Below are 27,759 nucleotides of genomic sequence, written 5' to 3' on the forward strand. Positions count from 1 at the left end.
ATTCCAGCAATTAATTCTTTACTTAAGAAAGCTCCTCACTGTTCAGACCAGTCACTTTCTAACACTAACACACAGCGCAGGCACTTTTCACAAATAATTCATTCTAATGTGTGGCGTTTTTTGCCACATTTCCTGGTAATATTGAGAAGGATTTTCCTTAAGAGAAAGATGGTGGCTTTTAAGGCAACCGTGAACAATTTGTCCTGTAGACTGTTATTTTTAGGCTTATGGGAGGTATATTCTCCTCACCTAGTCTTTAAGTATACCTCACGAACATTCAATATCGTGACTAATATGGGAAGGATGCCATAAAGAGACACATTAAAGTTATACAAAGTCTCTTGTACAAACCTAGTATTACAAATTGTATAGCATTTTCCACTGTACCAGCATCTTCAATGCACCTTGTTCTAAAGAGAAAATGAACAATTATTGCCCATTTGTTTAATCTTCAGTTAGGTAAGTGTAAGTAGGTAAGCTTAGTGAAGTACTGCCTGCCTTCTACCAGAAGGTCAATTACCAGTGGAAAGACAAAAATAAACTTCCAGTTTGTAAACTGTTTTGGGGAAACTCTGAGATAGAAGTGAGCATGTAGCAGAACTAAGTCTGCAGTTACTGTTGTTTTAGAAATGTTACAAGAACTTGTTTGAAAGACAGAAAAGCCTAGAGAGGGAGAGAGAGAAAGGGATAAAGTGTTGATAGATTTACAATCAACATCCCTGTTGATAGATTTACAATACAAACAACTGAAAAAGAATAGTCTCATGGCTGCAGAAGCAGTTCATTATGCATGGGACCCCAGGACCACGTATCTTGTTCTATTATAGTAAAAGAGTTCTCTTTGTTGAGCACCAAATGACTGAAGCATTGCAAGTACTTGCAAGATCAGTTATTTCCATAGCCTTCACACAGCTAACTTATTGACTATTTTTTAATGAACTTCACATCATAAGAGTATGCATACACAAAGATCACATCATCTGAGCTTAGTAAATCCAGTAAGTTGACTGAACAAGATCAAGTATAACAGTAAATGACAGTTCTGTCATTCAGATCAGGAACTGCGTGCTTAACTATTATATCACCCATGACTAGATTCTGCTCAACAGCTTGCTTAGGAGAGGAAAACCTTGAACCAAGTCAGTCAGTCTACTCCTGTACCCAGCAATAAACATAAGGCTAATCCATAGAATATTAAGAAAGGTGTGCTTAAGATCTTGCTCTGGGGACACTGAAAATCTGCGCATTAAATCAGGTATATAATATTTCAGGTATAAACAGTAGTTCTGATAAGCTGTTGTTTTAACCCAGGATGCTATCATCTACTTACAGAAGAGCTTAAACACTCAGACATACCAAATTGTCCAGGTTTACAGATGGAGAGGACAGGTCTATGCAGACCGAAGCACAGATCAAAAGCATGGATATTAGGGGACAGTATGACTGGGAAGAAATACTGTGGGGCTGTGCTTTCAGGATACACCCATACAATAACCAGCTTGACTCAGTAAAACAACAAGCTGAGTTTTCTATGAGATCTGTCTTTTAATATCTCCTACACCACATTGTACTGTCCATTACTGCTTATCTTTGAACTAAATGCTAATCCAAGGCTCATGAGAATTGATCACACAAGCAGAAACAAAGCCTATAAATTTAGAAATCCAAAGACACAGTATTTTCCAGATGGCATTTCAGATACAAGAATTTGTTTGAATGCTTCTTATTCCTATCCAACTGAATATTGTGGAGTTTGGAGATATGTTTGAAATGAGGTTTTACTGTTATTACAGTAAAGTAATTACAGTCCAAGTAAATGATTACGTATCTAAAGAGCTAATTTCAATGTTATTAATTATAAATCAGCTTAAAATTCTGCCTCTTTAGATGACTCTCCTCTTGGCCTTGGCCAAGAAGTAGTTTCTAACAAGAGGAAAATATCATTATTCTACAAGCACTATGAACTTATTTGCATTCATAGGCTCATGGAAAAAATACTATCTGTACATCATTTCATCCTGTCCACAAGTTGCACAGTTTCAGATTAATTTCCTATTGCTTCTGTTGCCACATACATCATGTTAGTATTACCTTCCAGTTGCTATATTATGTTGAAATAGCAAATTTAGCAGTCTACTAGTCTTATAGCCCAATTAATATAGCACCAGCACAAATTAATGAAGCCACATGCAAAGCAGTGCATTCCTGGAGAAGTCAGGTATATTAAAATTCATTAATTCGTCTGCTGACATTGGAAACAGTCTCTGCTTATTAAAGTCTCCAAGTGACTACTCTTAAACTGTATGTTTAATATGATTACACAAAGCCTCTTCATACTTCTACTTAAGTTTAGCTTTTTTCTAAAAGTGAAATCACTACTGCTGTGTGCAGAAGAAATATGACAGATACACAACAAAAGTATGCAAAGTTACTTGGCTTAAGCAACGTCAGTTACACATGCAGTGGGATGCAGGTAGCATTTTCCCATTAAATTTACATAATCTCATTTACATATTGTAGATAAAGCAATAAACACCAGCTCCTGCAGTTTTAGTTTGTACTTTTCAAGCAGACAGCAGCTTTCAAGGATACTAGCTTGAAGCTATAAAGAAATCTTCCTTCTTGGTCATTGTCTGGGATGAGCTATACAAGCTGAGCTACTGCAAGATTCCCGTACAAAATATAAATGATATGACTTTAGTTGAAAAGTAAACTAAAGAATTATCAGTTCCATAGCTCAACAACTAGACATACTTGTTGACACAAGTACATCGTAGTTGGGAAGACTGGTTGTGCTGCTGACAAAAAGAAACTGGGGCCCAAGTAAACAGCAGCAATTTTGATACGTTACCCACCACTACCTACCAGGTCCACTGTATTCCTCTTGTTAGTTTCTCCTAAAGAGCTTGTGCAGAATGTCTCCCATCGCTCTCTGACCTCCTCTGGAAGCTCTAGCATAGGAAACAGAAAAATCTCAATTTGATACTACTGACAAAGGAACATCACTTAATTTTTAATTGTTCTCTTCTGCTCTACCAGTAATGCTGCAAAGAACATACACAACCTCCTAAATTCATAAGGATTACTCCATCTAGCAAACAAGTCCAAATTAAGCAGGTCAGCATCTCTTTGCATTTATTTCAGGGAGCTTTGATACTGTTTGAAAAAAAAGCATACGTTTAAGGATGGCTGGTTTTAAATTGAATGCGTCAGAAATAATCAGTATTTTCTTCTTTTATCCAAAAGCTGTCTTTTAATTTAAGTTTGATTTATTTCCTCAAAATTTGATAATGAAAGCCATGAAGACAAACTTAAGACCATTAACATTACCTTTAATGAGCTGTTGGACTAGTGTACTGTTTGGCCCCTTATCTGTACTATGCACAATACAGTTTGCTATCCTTGTCAGATGACCCATATAACCATGCCGTCTTCCTCCTTCAGCCCTGCAAGAGACAAAAGGAATTCAACTGCCCACACTTAGAGCAACTGTGCTACTATACTTTGTTATAAAACACTCTACCAGAGTCAAGAAGTTACACAAGACAAATAGCGTAGGGGTTCTTAAGCAGAAGATTTGCATCCTAAAACCAAAGGTTCACAAAAATACTCGAGAATTTAAGATACCAACTGGTTTGACCACACTGAGCCACTTCAGAAGATTTAACAAGCAGGAAGTGCAGAGTATCTGAACAGATTATTTCTGCTTTCACATGTGTGTGCGTAAAAAAAAACACAACAACGTACAGCATTATCAAGATAAAGACAAAATTAACAACAGATCCATAGTTTTTAGGAATTTTCTGTTGCTGAGAGTATTTTTCAAAACCCCAATACACCAAACATTATCTCAGAGCTTTGATTCCATGATCAAAAGAGAAAAAATTCTTAAATCTCAAGTGTGATCTAGTATTACAGAGTTTCTTAACATTACATTTAGCATACAGAGCTAGAATGGTATGACCAACTGAAATTTAAGTTAGGATCATTGCTTTCCCGAAGTTTAGGAATGACATTTAACTGCATACCAAAGGTACAATTACACGGTGGTTCAAATATTTTTTATGTGACAGAACTGCTTTGTAGAAACAGGAATTACCAGTTTTTAGAGTAGTGCTTTGAGTAGCTATGATCAGCTGGAACCGTTCTAGATCTGACCAAAGAGCTAAAGTGAGAGCTCCGACTTGGACTAAATTTCTAAACATTTAGCTGCAAGCTAACCAGACATTTGCTGTGTCAGCTTTTTAAGGTTTTGTGCTTTTTAAATGATGGGGGGGGGGGGGGGGGGGGCGGGGAGGTGGAAAATCAAGAAGGATCCACTTAATTGGCTAAATAAACCTCCCATGAACTTGACTGAAATTTTTGTAAAGCGACAGCAGTTCAGGAAGTAGCTGATATTATGCAAACATAAATCGCATTACTCCATTTTCTACCATCATCATCTAACACATGAGGTAACTGAAATTATGTTATGTCAATGCAAGATGACGTGAATGAAACAGTATCACGTTGTTGACAGGAACAACTTGAGAGAGAGATTCCTGTCTTACTTCCTCAACTGCTTAGGTAACAAGTACATTCAAAACAAGCAACGCATGATGATGGCAAAGGTTACAATTTCTAATACAGGATATGCCATAAGAGTGCTGGTATTTGACAAAGCAGACCGACTTGTTACTGCCTAGCCGAAAAGTCTAGAATATGATTGTATCTTCTGTTAGCAAATGCTTACTAATCCCAGTGATTTTTACTATGTCAGATTTTTACCAGCAGAAAGCTTCTAGACCTGCTCAAAATAACATTAAGTGACAGAATACAAAAGCATTAAAAAAGAATCCACCTCCTGAAGCAGGTAAGCTAAAAATACCTTTAGACAATCTTAAAGACTTATCTTTTGTATTTGGAGTCATACCTGTACAAAATTGGATAAAGGGGTGAATTACTTACAACAGTCTGCTTGTTTCTCGCAAATAAAAATCAATTCTTTCCAGATAAAAGCACAATCTGAGGTTTACAACAATATTTTCTGCATCAGTATTTGCAAACATGAGACTAAATATTTAATTAATTCATACATATGGTAAGCACTGGATCAAGAACATTCTTAGCCAACCAAAGAATAGTTTTAGTTTGTATCTATGGAAATAACTTTCCATACTTCTCTCCTATGAGAGTTTAATCACTGATAAAGTTGGTAGTTCTCTATAATCTCAGGAGAATACGATATAAAAGAGAAGACATTTGGGAGAGCATATTTTCTACAGTTAAATTAAGTCACATCCCCTTTCTTTGTACCACCCTCTTCACCTACTTCAACATTCTTATTTTCAGGTCAGTTACATTAGCCATATATTTACTATCTGATTCACATCAAATAGAACAGGAATATTTTTGGGGGAGTAGAACTGTCTCAAATAATACACCAGCAAACCAGCAACACCATCCCAGTCAGTGAATTCAGTATTTTGACAAGTTACGAGCTAAGATTTACTGTTCAGTATCTCCTGAGCCAAACTTAAGAGCCTTCAGAGACCTGTTTTACCACCTCAGGTAAAGGTTGAGTGTTTTTTCTCCAGCTATGAACACAGTTTCAGACGTTAGCTACTTGAAACTTCCATCCATTAACAAACACATACTTTTAGAAGGTATTCCATTGCTGAGGACTTGGCTTTTACTGCTTAGGAGTCTATTGCTCCCCAATATGTAATATGCTTTGATGTGTTTATAAATAATTTTCAATTGCTTACTGGAGGAAAGTATTTCCTGTCCTCTCAAAACTTATGGTATGTTTCTGTCCTTGAAGATGGGTAGACTTTAAAGATCATAGTAATATCTTATACATGGCAAGAATGACAAACTATTGTCTTCTCAAATGGTCATGGGGAAAAGCATTAGAATGCTACCAAAAAGTAGTATGAGAGAAAGCTTTAATCCAAATATTAACATACAGGTGTTTTTGGAATTGGCCAGATCAGTTCCAGGTCATACATTCATTTCACAATTCAAGTCTTACGTAGACAATTGCAGGGAATGAGAAAACTAGTTACTCACTGTTTCTTCTCATTCATCTCCCATGCTTCAAGTATTCGTTCTATTAATTGGCACTTAAGGAAGAGCTATCAAAAAAAGCAAAATATGCTTAGTAGTAGTAAAGTGGAACACTATTACGCATTTTACAGTTGATTTTAACAAATATTTAAGTCTTACAAGACAACTGATTTCAGGTTCAGGATAAATACTTTCATTAAACGGTTTAAAGTTCAGAAGAAGCAGTCAGATTGCAACCAGAAACCCAAAAGCTAAATCTACATTAATTCTACTTCTCTTTACAGCTGCTGAGTTGTAGTAGCATAAAGCTATTGAAATAGCAATTTTAATTCTTAAAAATAAGAGGAACTTCAAGAAAATAAATACTTGCAGCTCTGCACACACGCTCACTTTGGGGCCACAAAAATCCACTCTATGGCACTTTCAGGTTTAACACCCTGAACTGACATTTTAAGAAAAAACAGAAAAATATTCCTGTTCATTCTATACATAAAGTAAAATTGGGGTATATTTTATGTAAGAGTAACTGCTATGATAGCCTGGAGATGGGAAAATTCAAGAGATTCCCAAAAAACACAACTTACATGTTTCAGTAAGAGATTGTCCCCAGCGGAATCCTGATCTGTAATTGTGCCATTTTCTGTGCTTTCAAGAGGACTTGCAAGAATCAATGCAATACAGATTTCTACTTGAGTATGCAAAAAGTTATTCCATGTATACTTAAAGAACATGTCCTGAAAAACAAATTCAACAATGTTTACACAAACCAAAGTCTTCTCATTAAACGTAACCTATAGTCTCACTCCAGCAAGTCATTTGAATGACTATACGGGAACAAATTCTTTTAAGTTCTACAGTAAGTATTATTGTGCAAGAGAAAATTTGTGACCTACAAAAAAGTTAATCTTTGTGCTTGCTATTATCTGAACACAAGGGCTATCATACTGGATCTGAACAAAAACTCAACTGTAACTGGATTTACCCTGTGGGTAACCAATCATGCATTTTCAGAGAACAAAGACAGGTAGGAATGACGCTCCCCACTTACATTCCCTACTTACATTGCTAACTGCAGCCCAAAGAGTCCCAGAGTCAGAAGTATTATTTATGATCTTAGTAGCCTTTGACAGATTTCTCTTTGTTTTGAGTTCACTTAACCTTCTAGCATCTACAATACCGTTTATCATGTGCTCCTGACTTCAGTGAGATTCCTTACAAAATCAAATCTACCTGTTTTGAACCTGTCACCTACTAATTTTATTCTATTACAGAAGGCTACCTCAGATAATCTAGATGCAGTTAAATGCCTTACACAAGACACCGATAAATACTGAGGTTGAGATACAATAAACAGTGTTCATTCAGGCATGTTCCTGGTTCTCCACATTTTTCCTTTTAAACATAGGAAAGATTTTTTTCAAGCTTTATGTCCAGTTATTTTAGATGACTGCTTACTGCAAAACTCAAATGATTGCTGTCACTGGTAAAATAAAATTAGTTATGGAAATACGTGCAGTGATTGGAACAGTATTAAACAATATAAATCTCATTCAAAATACAGCTAAAGATCTCCAATTTTCCTTCAGTCCTCTCAAATAACAAAATCCTCCCATAAAGATACGTTACTGGAACTAGACAATTACTTTTCCTAATGGTCAAGTCTGCACAGTAAAGCATGTGCTGTTTCAGCAAACAGCATGAAGCATCAAGAAGTTTATATGGCTAAAATTACTTTTTTTCCCTTATGTAAAACCTTCAACAGAAAAAGTATGTTCAAACCTCACTGAATTTAGTTTACAAAATAATCTACTTATAAGAACATGCAAGTGTTCACAGCATGTATATTCCCTTAGACAACACATCTAGGAAAAACTTCAGTTACGGTGAAGTTAGCTATTTTTATACAAGTTAGAACCTGTCTGCAAACCCAAGTTGTGCAGAGAAATTGAGATGAAGACATTACAACCATAGCTATATTAATTAGTTGAAGAAAAAAAGGATTTTACACTAAAACAATTTGGGGCAGAGAATATATTTACATTTTAAGTTTGCAACTGCCTGCTTAGAAGCAGAAATTTACATATTGTATTCAGAAACTGTAATACAAGTTCTAGCATGTTTTGCTAGTCATTTTTTAACTGATACCAACATTTGAATTTTTTGGTCAACCTAAACACAAAGAATATGTCCTGCTATAGTTGAAGTATGAGGTAGGAAGTAAAAGTACACATTCCACATTAGCAAAAAGCAGTGAGTGAAAGTTTGTTGTGCAACATCTTGCTTTCAGAGGTTTGAAGGCATATGAGCTACCAAGAATAACTGTCCTTTTATAGGACGGTGCTGAGATACCATTTGGTGTGCCATATATTATTAAGAGAGGAAAAGGGGTTTTGAAAGAACAACTTAGGAAAAGAATGAAAACAGCAGGGAAGCTCTGAACATGGCTGATAACTTGAGAACACACAGATGAAAACAATAAGCTTAAGAAAACTACTTCATGTATTTATGAAGGTGTAGAGAGTAAGAACCATTCAAGTGATCAAAGGAAAATGCTGACTTCAGATCAATGAATTTAACAGTAAAATCCAGTATTAAAAGTTCTTAAAACAGAGCAATAGAAGCCACAACACAAACAGGCTGAAAAGTTAGGCTGGAAGATATACTACAAATTATCTGCAGTGACAGAAAAAACAGACAAGACCTTAATAGCAATCCATAAAAATAAAGAAAGCAGCATAAAGTTCTTACCAGTACTACTCCTATGCTATTAAGTTCTATAAGCTCCTGATTCACACTGCTTGTATTTGTCTGTAAAAGGCTAGATATTAATCTAATCACATTTAAACGTGTGTTTCCCACAGGTGGATCCAATACACCCCAGGTTGTCTTCATGACACTCTTCTGAAAAAGAAAAAGGTACTACATAAAACCCATTAAAATATCTTTAAAAAAACAGCTCATCATTACTATGCACAATGACAGAGTAGTGCTTAGAAATACATACAATCAGTCCTCGAGCAACAGTCTTACCTTCACCCTGCAAAAAAGCAATTTTTAGTTCTGAACACTATAGCTTATTTTAACTCCATAGACAGGAAGCACTAAAAACAGTCACATGAAACCAATGACATTGTAAAAATTGATTGTTGACTACAGGCAGGATCTCCAAGTAGATGCATTCTACCCAACCTTGAAAGGGATTAGGAGAGAATTCCTAGGAAATGCTTCTCATTGGTTAATCCACATACAGCTATAGTCTACATTGCTACAATATACACAAAACAGCTAGGTGGACAGTCTTGAAACATATTATAATGCCTCAACAACCCTAACTTCATATACGTGAAAAAAATTTCATTAAGCAACAAGCTTCTCTGATGTCTTATTCTAATGTTATACACGAAACAAGCTCCATCTGTAGCCTTTGAAGGAATTACTTCCAACACAGCAAGAATCTCTTTCAATGCACTAATGGGTCCTTGTATTACAATCATAAGCCTCATGGTTCTTACATTGAGATTTTAGCTGGTTAACAAACCAGAACTGTTGTCACATAACTAAGTGCCAATAAGAAAAATCTGGTATTAGCTACTGTAAGAGCTAAAAATCTAGTAGCAAATGTGCAATGAGCAGGAAAATTCATAATGAAAATGTCTTCCTGTCTTAAGGCACAAACATTTTGACAAAGAGACCACTACTGCCTCCCATAACACTGGATGCCATTTTTGCCTGACCAGTGCCCTTGCATCAGAAAAGACGACTGACATCCTGCTAGTTCATTTAGTCCATTCCTTATATGAGGCAAAAGTCTAAGGATGCTCATTTAACTAGTGCTCAAAACAAGCAACAGATTCAGTAACTTCACTAGATGACTTATTCAAATGCTAACTATGTCCAACCAGCAGAAAATATTCAAGTATCTTTTGCAACCCTGCTTTTACTGTAATATAGACCTGTATCTTGCCGTGTTGTTGCAATAAAGACAGTTCCTTGGCATTTTATGACCTCTTCTGCATTCGGAAATCTTGAGGTCTCATCTTCTCCAGGCTAAAATAAACTTTAACACCTTGCCCCCCCACCCCCATCTGGTATTTTATACATCTCTGGTCTTTATTTTCACTTTGGCACACAGGTCCTTCTTTCTTATGGACTGTGGCACCCAGTTCAGGGTGCAGTGCTCCAGCTGAAATTCTGCCAGTGAAAATTTGAGTGGAAAAATATAAATGGATCATAGGTAAACCCCCTATTTATGTATCTTGTATTTATCTTTTGCAACAGCATGACATAGATAAGTTGCTTAAATCAGTTAAAAAGCCTAGAGTGCAGGGCGCATGCTGTGAAGCTGGTCTACTTGGGTCCTCGGCAAGTCTAGAGGAATTGTGCAGGCCTCACGTGAGCCATGCCAAAGTTCCAAACAACTGAAGCATCCATAGTCCGTGTTTCCTATCCAGATAGGATTTCAAAGCAGAAAACAGGACCCACTTTGACAATATATAGCAAATCTCTTTTCACTGCTTTCAGAAAGAAGCAATTGCTTCAAGGCTATTCTGCCAATTAAACAAAGTTTAAGCTGAAAAAGCATATCAATTAGCACAACACATTGGCTCAGGGACAACATAATGAACAGTAAAGGTTACAACAGGCTGGGAAGGAGCCTGAGCACTTGCCCGAATGTTGTCAAACTGGGTTTTGTTGGTTATTATAACCTGCCTAAAATACAGTCACACAGTGACAGTCTTGTTTCAATTAATTTGGTAACAGAAGGTTTCACTTACTTTTGGAGGCTCAAGTAGGAGTTCATGGAAGGATGAAAGTCGTGCTTTTATGGCTTCTAAAACACTTTTGTTGACCGAATATGTTGAATTGCTCATGCCTGGAGGACAGATCTCTATATGGCCTTCAAATCTAAAACACACACAAGCAAAATCTGATAATTAATATCAAAAGTTGTAAAACATCTTTAAGGTGGGATTGTGAGAGTGTCATGGTTCTGAAGGCATGTGAAAAGAATGAAGAGGCAAGTAAAAACGCAAGGTTACAAATATGAATTAAGTTGTTGGTTGAACAAGATTTTTCCAAACACTAGACCTAGTATTTTTAGATTTATTTTGCTTGAAATCTCCAATATGATTTTGAGATTAAACATTACAGCTGTTTTATTTCCTCTTTTAAGGCAGATAACAAGCTTTACTCATCTATCCTGAACAACATAAACAAGTTGAATGTACCACAGAGATTTGTTCAGCAGTTTCTCAAAGTGAAGATGTAATAAAATTCCAAATAACTTTTTAAAAAGTCAATACCCACTCACTGCACTGTACGCATTTACTCTATTCCTTGTATCCAGAAACAAACTGATGAAATGTAGTCTGATCTGTCAAGTGGCACTTAAAATAGCTTCCAAAAAAACCTGCAGAAAGACCAGTCATTTGGTGAAAGTGTAGTAATGCCAACTGCAATCACTTGGTTTGCTCTTTTACTTCTTCAGCTACAACAGGCCACAAAAATGGTTCAGTCATAAGTACATGGAAGACACTTGCTATTGCTGAACAGTAGTTTAGTTAAATTATGCAGGCATAATTTAAGTGAAATAAGAACACTTACGTCTGTCGTCTTGTCTCAAGTAAGGTCAGTAGTATTTGGATTGCACTGACTATTGCAGATTCATTTTTTTCTTTATGAAAAATATTAGACAGCAGCTGCTCTATGATTTCTCGTCTGAAAAGAAAAGCATTGGCATCAGATATAAAACTACTTCAGGATACAGCCGTTAAAAGAAATAGCTACCATTTGCCCATATAAAATTAATACGGGGATAATAGAAAACCAGTAGCTATTTCAAGCTAGCACGTACCACTAGGACAATCACTCCCATCCTCACTGCCCCAATCATATTTTCCTATTCCTTCCATTGATCTAGTTTTTTGATCTGACAACCAACACTACAAAAAGGGAGTTTTCAGTCATATCAAAAACCTGATGCAGCTTGTCATAATAGTCACACAAATCTAAACCTATAACCAGCAAAAGGAAGAAGGGAATACAGGAGAATCTTTTCTGTGGCAGAAACACATACTTAGATTAACTTAAAACAAGTAACAGATCAAAGCCAAAGTCTCCCATGTGTACTCTGCACAGTATCAAGCTGACCTCCACATGCCTGACCCCAATAACTTTGGCAGCGCAGGAAATAATGAGACAAACGCCCCCCAAGGAAGTCCTCCAGATGGGCTCTGCTTACTCGCTGAGTTATTTTAAATTACACAGACAGAGGATGGGTAGCCAAGAAAATTCACCTGAGAAGCGGAGCTTGCCATTTCTAAAGGTTTTCAAGGTCCAAAGTTAAAAACTATGTTGTTATGAACTGAAAATAAAATCAGAAATTCAGCAAACCAACTTACTTTTCTAGACTTGCAAGCAGTGGATCTGGTTCTGAACTGTTCTGTACTTGTAACATCTGGTCTCTGCTTAGACGAATAATTTCACAGAGTGACTGTGATGCATTTGAAAGCCTCTGGAACAGAAAAACATAACTTTTCACTATAAGAATAACAACATGCTGGACTGTAATTCTTCAATTAAAAAAGGTGAAAGTTTCAACTTGGACAAGAGTCTCTCCTATGCAAAAAGATTCAGGCAATACCTTTATGCCATAACTAAACCGAGAAGGTGGCGGCCCGAGAAGGGGGGGTGGTGGCCCGAATTAAAAATGACACACCCTCCCTCAAATGACCACTTAAAATACTGAAGTCAGCTTACTGAAAAAAGCAAGCAGAAAACAGTAAAACTAAAAATTCTAACTCTATGTTGTACAGCAACTTGTTGAACAGATAGACCCAGAAGAGTGTCAGACCAATACTTACATCTTCATCTTGAGACGGATGTACAATTTCCACAAGCCGCTGGATAATTCTCTCCTCATTTAGCCACTGTAAAAGTGTTTGTGGGTGTTAGTAAGAATGTTATGCAAGTGAATGAATTAATTAAATTAAAATTAACAAAATTAAAAAGTCATCTGACAAATGCCACATGATATACTGTCGATATTTCTAAACAAGGACTATACTAACAATACTTCAGAAAAAAAGAAAAAAGTAAAATTAGTGTTTCTGATCAACTGTAAAAAAGAAAGCCTTAGGTATAATTTTAAAATAAAACTTTCATGCCAAAAAAAGTGTTCAGTTGCCAAAAGATGTGTTCAGTAAAGTCCAAAACATTTTTAAAACTGCATTTGGCAGCTGTAATTTAGATATTAAAGACCAGGGGAAGAGACCAGCACTCAGGTTCTAAGTTGTCCCCACCAGCGCTGTGACTCCACTGGAAAAGTATTAGCAGCTCCAAGCAAAAAAAACCCCACACATCTAATTTCAGCACATTTGAGAAATAAACTTAGTAAAACCAGCAGAAGATAAGCCATCTTACAGTTCACATGTCAGACAGAAATCCTTTGAGACATTTTACTTACATTTAACACTTCTTGCCGGGGCTGTGGAGGTTCTATGCAAGTCAGTAGCCTGAGCAACAAGTCCATGATAGCAGAGGTCCCTATGTGCTTAATAATGAGGTCTACAAAATCATGTTTCCTCTTTAAAAAACCAACAATCTAGAAATTAAAAAGAAGTAAGCTTACATTTGCTTATCTGTATTTTACATGGTAAATTACACCAACCAGTTTTAGTTTCTCTCTCCTATCAAATGGAGAAAATATATGAGAACTTCTTAAACACTTTTGCCACTTAAAGCTTGCAGTACAAGGCAAGATAAAACAACACACACGTACAGAGTAGCAAAAGTGGCACAGGACAGATCCGTACTATGTGCAGTGTGTCCTGGGCCTCCTCTCAAGCCCAACTTGCTGATCATAAACTACTTACAATCCAATGCACAGTCAGTTTTCCTTTTTGGTACAAATTACTCCCATCCCTGCTTAGTGAGCAAAGCTCAACACAGCAAAACCTTAACATAATACAAACAAATACAGAGCTTGCTAAATTAAAGACACAGAACCGTCACAAACTTAATTTACCCAGATATGAGAGCTAGTCATTGCAGCTTTTGCAGTATTGGGCCACATGAACACAGAGTACATTATTTCTGAACAAGGACTCCAAATGTCTCTCACCTTGTGCTATAACAATTCTTCACACCAAACCAGACCCACCCCCACTGATTCAATTCATTTACCTTCACCTCTAACAGCAATTAATGCAAATATCACCATATAAAACACTGAGCTAAGCTAAGCCAAAAGGTAAGCACTCACACACTGCACAAATAGCTCAGGCAAATCTCAATCAAATACATCTTACTCATCCAGATAGATTTTTTAATCCTGTGCATACCATAAAAAAAAGTTAGGGTCTTCAGCTAGTATGGAAGTTGAATGCTCTTCTTTGACTCCGCTGCTATCCCTCAAATGTGTAGTCTTAAAGCAGCATTGCCGAGTACTACAACTTTATTAGAGCACTTGTTAAATTGTGGAGCTTGTAAATATTTACCTGCTCTGGTTTTCTGCTTATAAGAATACTTAGCACCTTGCTGAAGAAACTGGCCAGTAAAGGGTTTAGAGGAGATTCATTTAAGAGGAAGCTGTACAGTTTCATAAGTAAGGATTCTTCTTCTCCCAGCCTATCATTGATCTGTGAGACATCTGATGTAAGCAGCTCACACGATATGTTTGGATATCTGTGGAAAAGGAAAAAAAAATATCCATCACTCATACTTCAAAAGTTGTCATACTTCCAGCTCTGAATTCAGAACCTGGTAAGGCTTCTGACCAAGTTTTCAAGCAGGGTTGGTCTGCACTAATTAAAGCAGCAAACTACTGCAAGGTAACAACTGTACATTCAGCCTACAAGCTCTGTTCTTTCATCTAAGAAATGGACTACTCTGTTTTTCAGTAGCAATAGCACAACACTAGGCAAGTGGGATAAAGAAAGGGCAAGCATTTATTTTAAGATCTATTGTTAAATCCATCTGTTCTACTGTTAAATCCATCTGTTCTACTGTTAAATCCATCTGTTCTAGTACTGATCTCTGATTTCAGAAGCCACTTCTTTTTTTGAAGGGGAAAAAAGTTAGTTGCCAAAAAGTTAAGCAGACTGGTAGTACTGGACCGATACTGGGGAGTGTGTTTGCCCCTTTCTATTATCACAGGGATTATATTAAAAAGGTCAAAAGGAATAGTTTCAGGGGAGAGAGAGATATATAGAGAGAGATATTGCAATTATGTAGAAATTCAGTAAACTAGTCAAAGTCTGACAAAGCCTGCAAAACTAGCTAGTACTGCTTCATGACACGGTGTCATGTACAGAACTGTACATGTACAGACGTGCAGTTCAGAACATTGAGTAATTAAACTAACAGGCCATCAAGACCAGTAATCTCCTGCATTTGACAGTACTATCACCCACTCACACTAAAGGTAATTTTGACAGCATCAGCAGCTGAAGGTTTCTAAGCGAAAGATGCTTCAATTTCAAACTCTACTAGAAACACTTACAGGAGGCTTGGTTTACCAGAAATGGTGAAGGGCTGCAACTAAGAGTGTAGCTTATTTCACATTAATATTTTACATACTGTTTTAAGAAAAAAGCAGCTTTCTGCACAGACAACTCTAAAACAGGCCAAAAATGGTTGAAGAGCTTTTATACGAATTGCTAGGTTGATTTTTGAGTTTGAACCTTCTCAGCAAACTAGCTGAAGTCATGGCCATACCCAATTCTTACAGTTCTAGCTCTGCAAAGGAAAACACCAGCAATTAGACATTAAGTACATTCTTCCAAGGAGTGCTACAGACCTTCTAATAAGCATCTTCAAAACATCTTACCAATCATCAATAAAACAAAGCTAAGCACTTAACTATACTACCCAAATAGGGGTTTTCATTCAACTATTTTTCTTAATAATCACAACTACAAGATTCTTCATGTGAGTTCTGATTTTTTTTGTTTTGTAAGCCTCCTTTGGACAGCAATTGGTTTTGAAAGCATTTGTGGATAAGCGGCTTCCATTTGAAAAATATGCAAATATTAGAATGATTTATTTAAAAGTTCTACAAAGTCCCTTGAAAATAAACTTAGTCTAAAGATACCAGTATTGTACTACACAACAGCATGCAGGGATTCAAAACACACTATCAAAGTAACTGGAGTAAATTATCCCTCTTTCCACCTTCCCAAGTCTCCCCCACCCCCAAAAGTTTTCCTACTTATATCGAATTTTTTCATCCATGTCTTGAGGTGGCTCTTCGATAATAAATGAAACTAAGTCTTCCAAACATTCTGACTTCAGCAGAAACTCTATAAGTTTGCGATTCTGAGCCTTGCACTCTTGCAGAACATCCTCTTCATCCATCAATTCCTTCAGTGTTACATCTTCTCTCTCTAGAAGTGTATCTATGTGGGATGATGAATGGAGATCAAATTTCCAAAACATGCTGGTCTGGATAAGAAGAATACACACAAAGCATTAAGTTTACAAATCTATTCAAGCAGTATTTGTAGTAACACTTCATAGTAGTATTTCATAGCTTCTAACCCCAAAGGTACCTGCATGCATAGAAACTTTCTAGAACATGCATGAGGCACAACAGTAGCTGCTGACAATCAAAAGCTACAAAATCAGGCTTGATTAAAGATGACTGAATACTCCATAGTAATTTTTGTACCTTTAGTAATAGCCAATATTCTAACATCCAAAGATAAAGTTAGGCAGCTCCAGGGTTTTACTTACATGAAAGGAACGTGCTAATCTGCATTAAAGAAAAAAGGATAACTTCAGTTTTCAATTTATTGAGTTTGCTCTTCCCAACCTGTTCAGCAATTAATAGAGCTGAGCGAAGATAAAACGGGCACTGCATAAACGTACTACAGTACGTTGAAGAAAACACCTATAAAGGTAGAGGAACTATAATAATTTTAACTTGCAGGCAGCACACATCAAAGTGCTGGAGCTAATTTCAACACAGGACCTACTCTCTCACTGTACTTCCCTCCACAAACTTGACACAGGAGGAAGAACAAGGGACAATAATATCTTATGCAAACACGTGAAAGGGTAGTGGCCGCAACCACTGAAACATTGTAAAAGGCTGTAACAGAAATGCATAAGGATGAGCAGCTTAACCTTTCCTTATAAAATGGTTTGCCACCTCCATATTAATTCTGTTGCTCTAAGGCACCCTGCAAGCAGTTGCTACTGAGACAATAGTGCTATCAGAAAAGAATATTTCAGTCTATGATAGATCCAATAAACTGCTTTCACCTCTCATTAAGCTCAATACAAGCATTCGTTCCATTCCCCCCCGCCTTCAAAACAGGGCTTTTACATGACATTTAACCTCTGACACAGTATCAGCTGGTCTTACATGAATGCAGAATTTAAGAGGATTGAAAGAGATACTACAGATACTAGAGAACAGTAAGAGAAAGTTTTCTTTCCTGACAATTGGAAGCAGCACGGTTTTGAGCAGTACGCATTTAAATAAGGAAAGACAGACTCCTTTTGCTCCTTTAGTAACTGCCTTCCAAGTGTGAAGGATTAATTCAATATGTTAATTACTGCTGTCCATTAGCGACATCAGCTGCAAGGACATGTAGTTACTGCAGAGAATGTAGGTGAATAGTACTATTTTAGCAAGAACACTTCTGTAAGGTTGTATGCAGGAGCAAGCTTAAAGACAATAATCAAACTATGCTTTTGTAATACACTTATAAAAACCTACAAAAACTAAAACAGAAATATCTAATTCTTATGCAAACTAAGAGGTAGACAACTTTAAGCATTTATTTCCAAGTTACAATGGATTCAGCATGCACACTACAGCTACTTAGAACAGTGAAGTGTCAAATTTAGTACTTGAGCAGTTCAGAGAACAGGTAAGAGTCCAAGGATCCAGCAAAACCCTTACGACTCTCTTCATTAGCAAGACTTCCAGTATTTGGCCTAAATATTAAAAAGCTTGGTATACTCACTATGGAGAAGTTTTAATTGCTTTTAGGGTTTTCATTGTTGCTTTAACCATTACACACTGATCACTTAATACCACCTTACTTTGCTTAGCCTTTTGTCAGAAGTTGTAAGCATACATAACTGCCCCTAGATTACACAGCTTTCTGTTTAAAGATATGGGAGTCAAACAAAATCAATCAGGAAAAGGTACAGATAATTTCAATTGCAGTATCAGTACTTACAATCATCTGAGATCCCATGCAAGGATTAAGTGGTTAAAAAACAGAAAAAAAATTCTTTTCTACTAAAAGTATTAGTAAATTTACAAGCAGGGTTCAAAACACCTGATCTCACAAATTAGCTTAAATCAAATTATACAAAGTTGTTATTAAAAACACTAGCTTTGGGTATTCAGGCTACATGCAGACTTACTGTAAGCAAGTGAAACTAGTGCACTATATTAAAGTCACAGGTTGGGTTTTTTTTTTTTTAAAGCTTCTAGAAAGTAGATCAAATCCATCCCCTTACCCCAATTAGTGAAAGTAGCATCTTCACAAATGACCACTATCAATGCTAATTCCAGATGTAAATCCCTCTGCAGTGATTAAAGCTCATTTCAATAGCTTCAATGTATTTCTCAGTTACTTATTTCAAGAGAAATTTAACAATGGAAAATAGCAACAACAAAAAAAAGAGGCATACTACTGCAAACATGTTACTGCGTTATTTCACAAACTGTATCCCAGGCAAGCTCTTTTAGGGGGTGCTCCCTCAACATGTCAGGTGCCGGCCAGAGATTATTCCATCACTTTTCAACAGGAGCCCAGGTCCTTTGAAATAAGGAAAAATAAACAACATAAAATGTGCCAAAAAGGAAGTCCAGGAACCCTGAAGAGAAGAGAATTTTCTTAGGTGTTATCACTGGCGATAATCTAGAATCAGCCTACTGTAGTTCTGAGTGGAAGTTTTAAAAACAAAAAGTTATTGTTATTCTTCCCACAGCCTACTGTTCTACCCTCCCTTCCAAAACATACCAATTCTGAAATTTTGAATTATCTTCATGCTTTTTCAAATTTCAGTCCCATTAACAGAGTCAGAATTAGGCCTTATGTCCACAAATCAGGAGTGCTCCTCCCAAATTTTCACTATCTGCAAAATCTACAATAAACTCCACAGGTCAATTGGGTTGTGTTACTCCTGATGTTCAACTCCATTGCCAATATGAGCAGAAAAATCACAACATCTGGATTCAATGCAAGATGCAGAAGACTGCCAAATACGAGACATGCTCAAGATTAGATACTACAAGAAGCAAAATAATCCAGGATAATACTAAAAACTCTCAGATCTGGAAGGAAAAATTGTGTTAAAGATGCTAAAACCACTGCAGATATTTGACTGTCTTTTGTAACTTGAGTTAGCTTTCCATTATCTCTGAACATTCCCAGCAAGCAAGACTAACAGAATTCCAATTAATGTAAACAGTACTTCTGAAAGTTTACATCAACTTGCTGATGTACAAGTTATGACAATTCAAGACCCTAAGGAACACCCAGCATTCAGAAAAATATCACTTTGTTTTCTTAGTTAATATTGTTAAGAGATTCTTCTCTGAATGAATGCTGAAATAACCTTCCATGTAGTAAACACGTGATTTGAATCTGAAATGAAAGAAAGCAGTTCACCAAAACGAAGAAAGCCTGTCAACTGCTCTGAGATACAGATAACTGAAATTCTCACTTGAATTGTTTGCTAAGGGGAAGAAATAAAGCTTAGAAGCGATCCTTTCAGACCAGAAAAAAATTGAAGTCTTCTGCCTATTACAGCTGAAGAAAACCATTGAGTAGGTGGTTTGAGTAGACATAGCTGTCAAACACCCTTCCTGAATACAGACACCCCGGTTTTCAACCTACAGGACGAAGATGTGAATTCCAGCCAGACAAGCATATAGTTTAATTTTGGACAATGTCTCCTATACTGAACCTTTTACAGAACAGACCTGTTACTTTAAAGCATCCAGAGTCCCTTCAATAAATAAGAAAACTATTAAAGTAAGCTGCTGATTTAAGTTAAACTTTTAAGCATCATGCTTAAGTAAAATAAACATGAGAAACATACTTTGCAAGGAGTTACTTCCAACTTGGTACCTCATACTTCTACCTAACAGTCAAGTATTGGTAGCTACAAGCAGACATGGGGATCTAGACCAGGGCAGAAAAGAAAACTAAAAGGACCTCAGCTAGCCACCTGAAAGCTGTTTTACCTGACACCTGGATGTTAAAAGCATATTCACAGAGCTTCTGGGTAGGAACTTCACAGATTTTACAGCAATACCCAGTTTCATTTTTCAGGGAAGAGAAACTTTTTTTTTTTAAAAAAAAGTATCAGTGTCAAGCTGAAGATTCTGCAATATATGAAAGTCTGAGAAATGCTACACAGACAGTTATAACAAGGATTGCATTATAAAAAACTAAACTCGGAACATAACTGTCGATTTTCTTTATGTACCATCGTATTTTGTTACTATAGGGTTCAAGTGCACAGATGAAAAAAATCAGTTACTTTTGCACCAAACTTTTCCATGATTGAAATACATACTAAATTATGTAGCCTACTTCAGCAAAACAGGTTTTTACGACTCCTGGGTAGCAACTAGCAAAAGACAACTTAGTTGTTGGATGCAAGGAGAGCAACCACCACCGAGTCCTTCATGCCACCACAGGCTTTCAAGGTCTTACACTTCTTAATGATAAAAGCATTTCCAATGCAAACAATCCATTGCCTTCTAAAAACCAAACAGGTAGGTAGGTTTGATGAAGGACAAAGTAATGATGAAAATAAATTCTTATGCTTTTATCATTAAAAGAGAATTTACCAACATTTTTAAGACCTTTAAATGCATTAAGTGATTTCTTTAAAATGCTAAGCATGCCCTTCTGCCTGCTTCACATAACTTCAACCAGTTAGCCCCTAGGTGTATTCACTTAGTTTCCAGTTTTGGTTTTTTTTTTCTCCTCCTTTCTCCAAACAATGGACAGTAATTAGACACCATACTAGCATTTCTAAAGTGCTTATTTTGACACTGGAAACAGACCATCTGTTCAAAACAAAGCTAAGCAAGATTGCATGTCTGAAAAAATTTGAGCGCTAAACAGAATTACCCAAATTGACAGAGAAGACACTCTAGTGGCTACTTTTTAAACTGCCTATTTCACTCAGCCAGAGCATCACCCATTGTAAACCTGCTGTCTACAATTGCCTGTCCTTTGCAGGCTGGGGCACAATTCCTCAAAGCATTAAATATCCCAAGACCTATTAAATAGGAAAATTAAGCACTTATGCATTTAGTCTGGAATCGAGGGCAATTTGAACAAAATAATACAAAAAAATAAAAACCCTGCATTCTAGCTTGAAGATCTGGACCAAAACAGTTCTTTTCCGTAAAGTAATGATAATTTATAGCAATACACAGTTATGCCATCACTGAATTCCCCACTTTCTCCACTTGATGAATGCAAGAAAGAATCTCTCATATACAGCAACACATTTACATCACTTTTTCTGCATTGAGAGTTCAGGGGAAAAATAAGTAATTCTTTATCTTCTAGCCCATTAACATACTATGGTTTTTAAGTAGTGTAAAAACTCTGCTCTTAAGTATTCCTTAGTTTTATTTCTAAATACTTCAAATAATACAATAGAGACCATACTTACCCAATAACCTATTTGAAAATAAATTTATTTTCAATTAAAGCAGTGAGGTTCATTGTGTTATTAGCTAGGAAGATATAAGTTACTGTTCCAAGTCCCTAGATTTAACTACATTACTTCACGTTACATCCAGCAATCAAAATAAAAAATAAAAGCAGTCATACAGGAGAGTTTTCATGGTACAGTTTCTACATTTCTTAAACAAAATCTAAGATCAATTTGACATAGAATAAAAATCTCATGTGAACACAAAGTAAGATGTAGCAGTCTCTTCAGTATCAGAACAGCCTGTTCAGGCCACAAGTGAGCCCTAGTGGAAATTAATTTTTGAGAAATACTCCATTACTTACACTAACAATTAGATTTTTATGATTATAAGCTAGTGAAGATTCAAAGAAACTTTGTGGAGGAGGGAGCCAATAGATGGTTTGAAATTAAAAGGAATGAAATAGAACATAAAATACAAACACCTTTATGTCAACAATTCAATACATATTGCACCCATATTTCAAATACTGCGCAGTCCTAGTCCTCCCATTTCCAAAAGGACACAGCAAACTAGAAAAGATACTGAAAGGGAAACAAAACCAATCGACAATTCTTTTATGGAGTGGCTGGGAGACCTTGCGCAGGCTGGCTGCACCTCCCTTTCCTGCCTGCAGGATGGCTGGATGCTTCGTCCCCTTTCAGCCACTGTTGGGCCCAGGGTGCTGTGCCTGTGCTGCGCTACTTGCAGGGAGCTGGGTCAGTGGAAGGTGACCGAGGATACCCGACCCTCCTGCCACACTGTTGCCACTATCTCATCCAGGGGACACCATGCATGGGATGAGGAAGGGGCTGGAGCCCTGGCACACCAGGGGAAGTGGAGGGCAGTCCCGGTGCCCAAGGGGCAGCAGAATGGCACGGGGAGCAATCCCCAGGAAAGGGGGACCCTCGCCTCCGCGACCCTCCTCCTTCTCCCACATGAGGGCATTTCTCAAGCCACAGCCCCCCCAACTCCCAGAACAGCCATATTTGGCCACATGCATCACCACACAGTGGCCTCCTGATGTCATGAGCCGCCTCACTGCCTTTTGTTCTGGGCCCTATAAATACGGGGACCCTGGCAGCTGGCCCACAATTTGCTGAGCTTCAAGGCCCTCGGATTCCAAGGATAATTGGAACAAAGAGGTCCCACAGCAGCAAGGTGAGTGGCTGCTCACTTTTGCGTGGAAAGGCAGATAGGTGGTTGCAGGAGACATGGAAGAAGAGGAGGCAGTGTCAGAGGAGGGACACCATCAGCCACATGGTAGTGAGGGCCATCACTCATGTGGATGATGGTGTGAAGCCCAAGGAGATGGATCCACCCAAAGATCAAGAAGAACCAGTGGAAGTGGATCCACCTCCAGCATGGCTCCCCTGGCACCACTACACCATGCCTGGGCTCCCCTCCATGACACCATCAATACAGCATCACAGGAGCACCCAGCCAGCACCCTACCATCAGCCCAGCCTCCACACCTGGCATTAGCTGGGAGGCCCAGCCTCCACACCTGGCTGCCCTGCAGGCTCACCCATTCCATCTCCCAGTATTAATAATTATTTTGTTAATTGCCACGGGTGGTGTGAGCCCTTCTCTTTTCCATCCCCCACCCCTCCTGAAGGGGTGTCATCTCCTCTGCCCTGAGCCCCAAGAAAAGGGGATGAGACAACCTGGCTTCCACTGGGCTGCTGCACCAGGACAACAGGAGGAGTCCCTTGGAGGGCCACCGAGGTCCCTGGGGCCCGGACATGGGGTTTCTTCAGTCTGAGGAAGAGAAGGCTGCCCGATGGGTGGTTGAAGATGAAGCCAGACCCTCCGCAGCAATGCACGAAGAGTAGCAACAGATCAAGTAAAGAAGTTAGAGACAGTTGTACCTTTACAGAAGCAGAAGACTGCAGTTCTGCCAGGAAGAAGTGCTGGCCTGCAGCATTAAGGTCCCTTCTAGCTGCTTCACTACAAGTTCTTTTCAAGGTTGGGCAATAAACAATTTAAAAAAAAGAAAACAAACAATAAAACAAGAAAATAACAGTAAGAATGCTTTTCTCCTCCTTATTTGGTACTTTGGCAACTGCATCTGGACTCCTCTGTCCCCTCCTGGACTCCCTAGTCCAGGAAAGACATTCATGTGTGGAGTGTGGGCCCAGTGAGGGGCTGGGGCACACAGCACACAAGGGCAGGCTAAGGGAACTGCCTCTGGTTATGAGGGTGGTGAGACACTGGAGCAGGTTACCCACAGAAGCTGTGGATGCCCCATCCCTGGAAGTGTTCAAGGTCAGGTTGGCTGAGGCTTTGAGCAACCTGATCTAGTGAAAGATACCTGTCAGCCTCACCTCTGTGCCTGGGAAGATCATGGAACAGATCCTCCTAGAAGCTGTGTTAAGGCACATGGAGGACAGGGAGGTGATTTGAGACAGCCAGCATGGCTTCACCAAGGGCAAGTCTTGCCTGACCAACCGAGTGGCCTTCTATGATGGAGTGACTACATCAGCGGACAAGGAAAGAGCTATTGATGTCACCTAGCTGGACTTCTGTAAGGCCTTTGACACAGTCCCCCACAACATCCTTCTCTCTAAACTGGAAAGGTATGGATTTGATGAGTGGACTATTTTGATGGATAAGGAATTGGCTGGATGGTCGCATCCAGAGAGTAGTGGTCAAGGGCTCAATGTCTGGATGGAGATCGGTGACGAGTGGTGTCCCTCAAGGGTCCGTATTGGGACCAGTACTGTTTAATACCTTTATCAATGACATGGACAGTTGGATTTAGTGCACCTTAGCAAATTTGCAATGACTAAGCTGAGTGGTGCAGTTGACACGCCTGAGGGACTGGATGCCATCCAGAGAGACCTGGACAAGCTGGAGAAGTGGGCCCGTGTGAACCTCATGAGGTTCAACCAGGCCAAGGGCAAGGTCCTGCCCCTGGGTCGGGGCAACCCCCGGTATCAATACAGGCTGGGGGATGAAGGGATAGAGAGCAGCCCTGCCGAGAAGGACTTGGGGGTACCAGCGGATGAAAAGCTGGACATGAGCCGGCAATGTGCACTCGCAGCCCCGAAGGCCAACCGTACCCTGGGCTGCATCACCAGCAGCGTGGCCAGCAGGTCGAGGGAGGGGATTCTGCCCCTCTGCTCTGCTCTGGTGAGACCCCCCTGCAGTGCTGCATCCAGCTCTGGGGTCCTCAGCCCAGGACAGACATGGACCTGTTGGAGCGGGTCCAGAGGAGGGCCACAAAAATGATCAGAGGGATGGAACACCTCTGCTGTGAAGAAAGGCCGAGAGAGTTGGGCTTGTTCAGCCTGGAGAAGAGAAGGCTTCGGGGAGACCTTATTGCAGCCTTTCAGTACTTAAACGGGGCTTATAAGAAAGATGGGGACAGACTTTTTAGGAGGGCCTGTTGCGAGAGGACAAGTGGTAAGGGTTTTAAACTAAAAGAAGGTAGATTCAGACTAGATGTAAGGAAGAAATTTTTTACAATGAGGGTGGTGAAACACTGGAAGAGGTTGCCCAGGGAGGTGGTAGATGCCCCATCCCTGGGCACATTCAAGGTCAGGCTGGACGGGGCTTTGAGCAACCTGATCTAGTTGAAGATGTCCCTGCTCATTGCAGGGGGGTGGGACTAGATGACTTTTAAAGGTCCCTTCCAATGCAAACCATTCTATGATTCTATAATCATCTTAGTAAGACCTTGCCATCATCAAGTTTTAAGATTCAGGAATTGTGGGGAAGCATTCCTTGTACATAAGCTAGTGACATTTCATTGTTTTGAACTATTTGCAAGTTTCATTTACATACCAAAAACAAAACACTGCACCTTCTTCCAAATACCATTAAGAATCCCTGGGTAACCAAACGATGTTTCGGAATACAAGAGAAACACTTTAGCATGTTCACTGGCTACTGTATAATTTAAGCTTGTACTACAGATCCAATTCCTTCCAGCCATTATACTCATTTACAGCACATATGCTCCTCAGCTAACTACTATACTTTCAGATGGTAACTACATACTCTTAAGTGAAATGCAAGCAAAAGACACCATGTGGTAGTCCCTTCTTGACTGAGAGAGAAACACGTCAGAAAACTGTGTGAAGACACAGTAATTTTCATAACATCCTCTTTAATAGCTGCCACCTCTCCTCCTAATAATGAGGCAAATTATCTAGTAAGTAGGGACTTTCACTCCCCTATCAGACAAGGGAAGACGGAGCTTGCTATGGTTGCAGAACAGTTAAGAATTGAGATAGAAGTGAAATCACTTTCACCCTTATTTATCACACTAGCCTCCCTTATTTATGCACACTAGCTGCACTTCTATCTAGATCAGAACTATAAATATGGTTGTGTTTGCTTTTTTTTTTTTACATAATATATATCTATCATGTGTTTATACACACACACTCCTCCTATGACTGAATGCGCCAATAATCAATTGCTTTGACATGCTGGAGTACATAAATAGGTACAAAATAGTTAACGCTTACTCAAAGGCACCAATCCCTCAAAATTTGAGGTAATAACCATCCAGCAAAAGTACAAAAAATCAGCTGAAATCTACAGTTTGCAATGAAGTTACAAGAGCAATTTTATACCAAGCAACAAGTGTAACCTTGTCAATTCCTACACTATCTCAAATCACAGGTTAGTAAGTGTTAATAAACATAGATCTTAATTACCTGCAATAACTACAAATTAGACACTGGTATCCCCTGCCCAAGTAGAAAAGATGAATCATTTTCTAGTAACTCCACTTCAACAGCCAAACATTTGTATGTTTAAAATACTCATTGGTCACAGAATTCAGCTAGAGTCTTCGTATTTTTAATTCTCCCAATTACCTTCAAAATGGAAATGAAGATATCTGTGTACTGAGAAAAGCAGATGGTTCCATAATATTATAAAAAGCAAGCTAAACAATGCATAGGTACCCAGAAGACAATTTTACACTGAAGCATGCAGTTTAGTACCAAAAATTCAGTTGCAGAAGACAGTATTACCATACTTCAATATAATAACCTATAGTGCTAAGCATCATTCATACCTAATATATGTCAGTTCATGAACACATTTGCTTTGAAACTCTTCCAAAGAATTGGAGGCTGGGCAGCAGATACACCTCCTGGCACAAAACCAAAACACTTTAAAACATGTTCCCTGTAAAACAAATAGAATAACCACAACAGTGTGTCTAGATGACCCTTGATTCTCATTGTGAGACCAAAGATGGGCAGAGAAAGAAGATAGTGCAACAGCAGGGTGGGTTAAAAGACAAAGTTAGAAACAGCCAGCTAGAAAGTAGTCAGAAAAAAGCTGCAAGGAAAGGGAAGGAATGGCCACAAAGTCTGAACTGCAGAAGGAAGAGCAGCTTAGAAGGTGGTAGATGTGAACCTACAGAAGTCAGGTAAATAAGTCTTTAGTGGACATCAGGGATGTGAAAAACTTAAAGCATTCAGGAACCACTTAAAATTTAAGATAAGGCTTTATAGATGCGGAAGCTAAATCTACTGCTGTAGGCGAAGTTTAATAGTTTCTTACCTGTTAAACACAAAAGCTTTTTTAAAGTTAAAAAAACAGAACGATTTGTATTCTCTCGGGCTCCTTGCCCATTACAGGGTATCCTGGCAACAGCAAAAAATCTTTCAATCTACAGTATTAGCAGATTAGCAGGACTGAATTAGGATTGAATTAGATGAAGCAGATTTCTTCCTACAACGACAAAAAAGACATTTTATAATTTAATACTGTTAACAGGTTCTATGCAATAGCTCAACAACTGCATGAATACTAAGCATTGCTTTGCAGGGAATAAGATATATCAACCGAAGAAGGAAACAACTTGCTAGAAAGAAAAGTGTCGGTTCAGTGCAGAATACTCTCAGAATAAATTCAAAAGCACCTTGTCATCCGAAAGGCTTATTTATTTTTAAACCAACTTTAATTAAGCATTCCCTTTTACTTTTGGGAGACAAAGGAAGAAACTTCATTGCCTCATTGAAATAAAACTGCCTTTATAATCTGCACTTGACTGT

The 27,759-nt window shown here is 38.4% G+C and overlaps 1 protein-coding gene across 12 annotated transcripts in view; it reads right to left on the reverse strand.

The window, feature by feature from the left end:
• LOC142088032 (serine/threonine-protein phosphatase 6 regulatory subunit 3) overlaps nt 1-27,436 on the reverse strand; it is a 50,779-nt gene extending 23,343 nt beyond the window's left edge. For 7 of the 12 annotated variants that reach the window (XR_012675694.1, XR_012675693.1, XM_075162890.1 and 4 more), the window contains exons 1-15: nt 27,266-27,436; nt 26,772-26,884; nt 18,703-18,830; nt 16,259-16,491; nt 14,547-14,733; nt 13,514-13,651; nt 12,912-12,977; nt 12,450-12,562; nt 11,653-11,766; nt 10,824-10,953; nt 8,797-8,949; nt 6,633-6,782; nt 6,052-6,116; nt 3,331-3,446; nt 2,866-2,951 (exon numbers count right to left, since the gene is read on the reverse strand). Coding sequence is in view for 10 of the 12 variants with exons in the window: in XM_075162890.1 (XP_075018991.1) it covers nt 2,866-2,951; nt 3,331-3,446; nt 6,052-6,116; nt 6,633-6,782; nt 8,797-8,949; nt 10,824-10,953; nt 11,653-11,766; nt 12,450-12,562; nt 12,912-12,977; nt 13,514-13,651; nt 14,547-14,733; nt 16,259-16,491; nt 18,703-18,714 (1,563 nt within the window). In the remaining 2 variants the exon portion in view is untranslated. The remainder of the gene's footprint in view (nt 1-2,865; nt 2,952-3,330; nt 3,447-6,051; nt 6,117-6,632; nt 6,783-8,796; nt 8,950-10,823; nt 10,954-11,652; nt 11,767-12,449; nt 12,563-12,911; nt 12,978-13,513; nt 13,652-14,546; nt 14,734-16,258; nt 16,492-18,702; nt 18,831-26,771; nt 26,885-27,265) is intronic. The other 5 variants (XM_075162892.1, XM_075162889.1, XM_075162883.1 and 2 more) reach the window with 4 other exon arrangements.
• Between the last annotated feature and the right edge of the window lie 323 nt (nt 27,437-27,759).

The sequence above is a fragment of the Calonectris borealis genome, chromosome 14, assembly GCF_964195595.1.
Source record: "Calonectris borealis chromosome 14, bCalBor7.hap1.2, whole genome shotgun sequence".
NCBI classification, from domain to species: domain Eukaryota; kingdom Metazoa; phylum Chordata; class Aves; order Procellariiformes; family Procellariidae; genus Calonectris; species Calonectris borealis.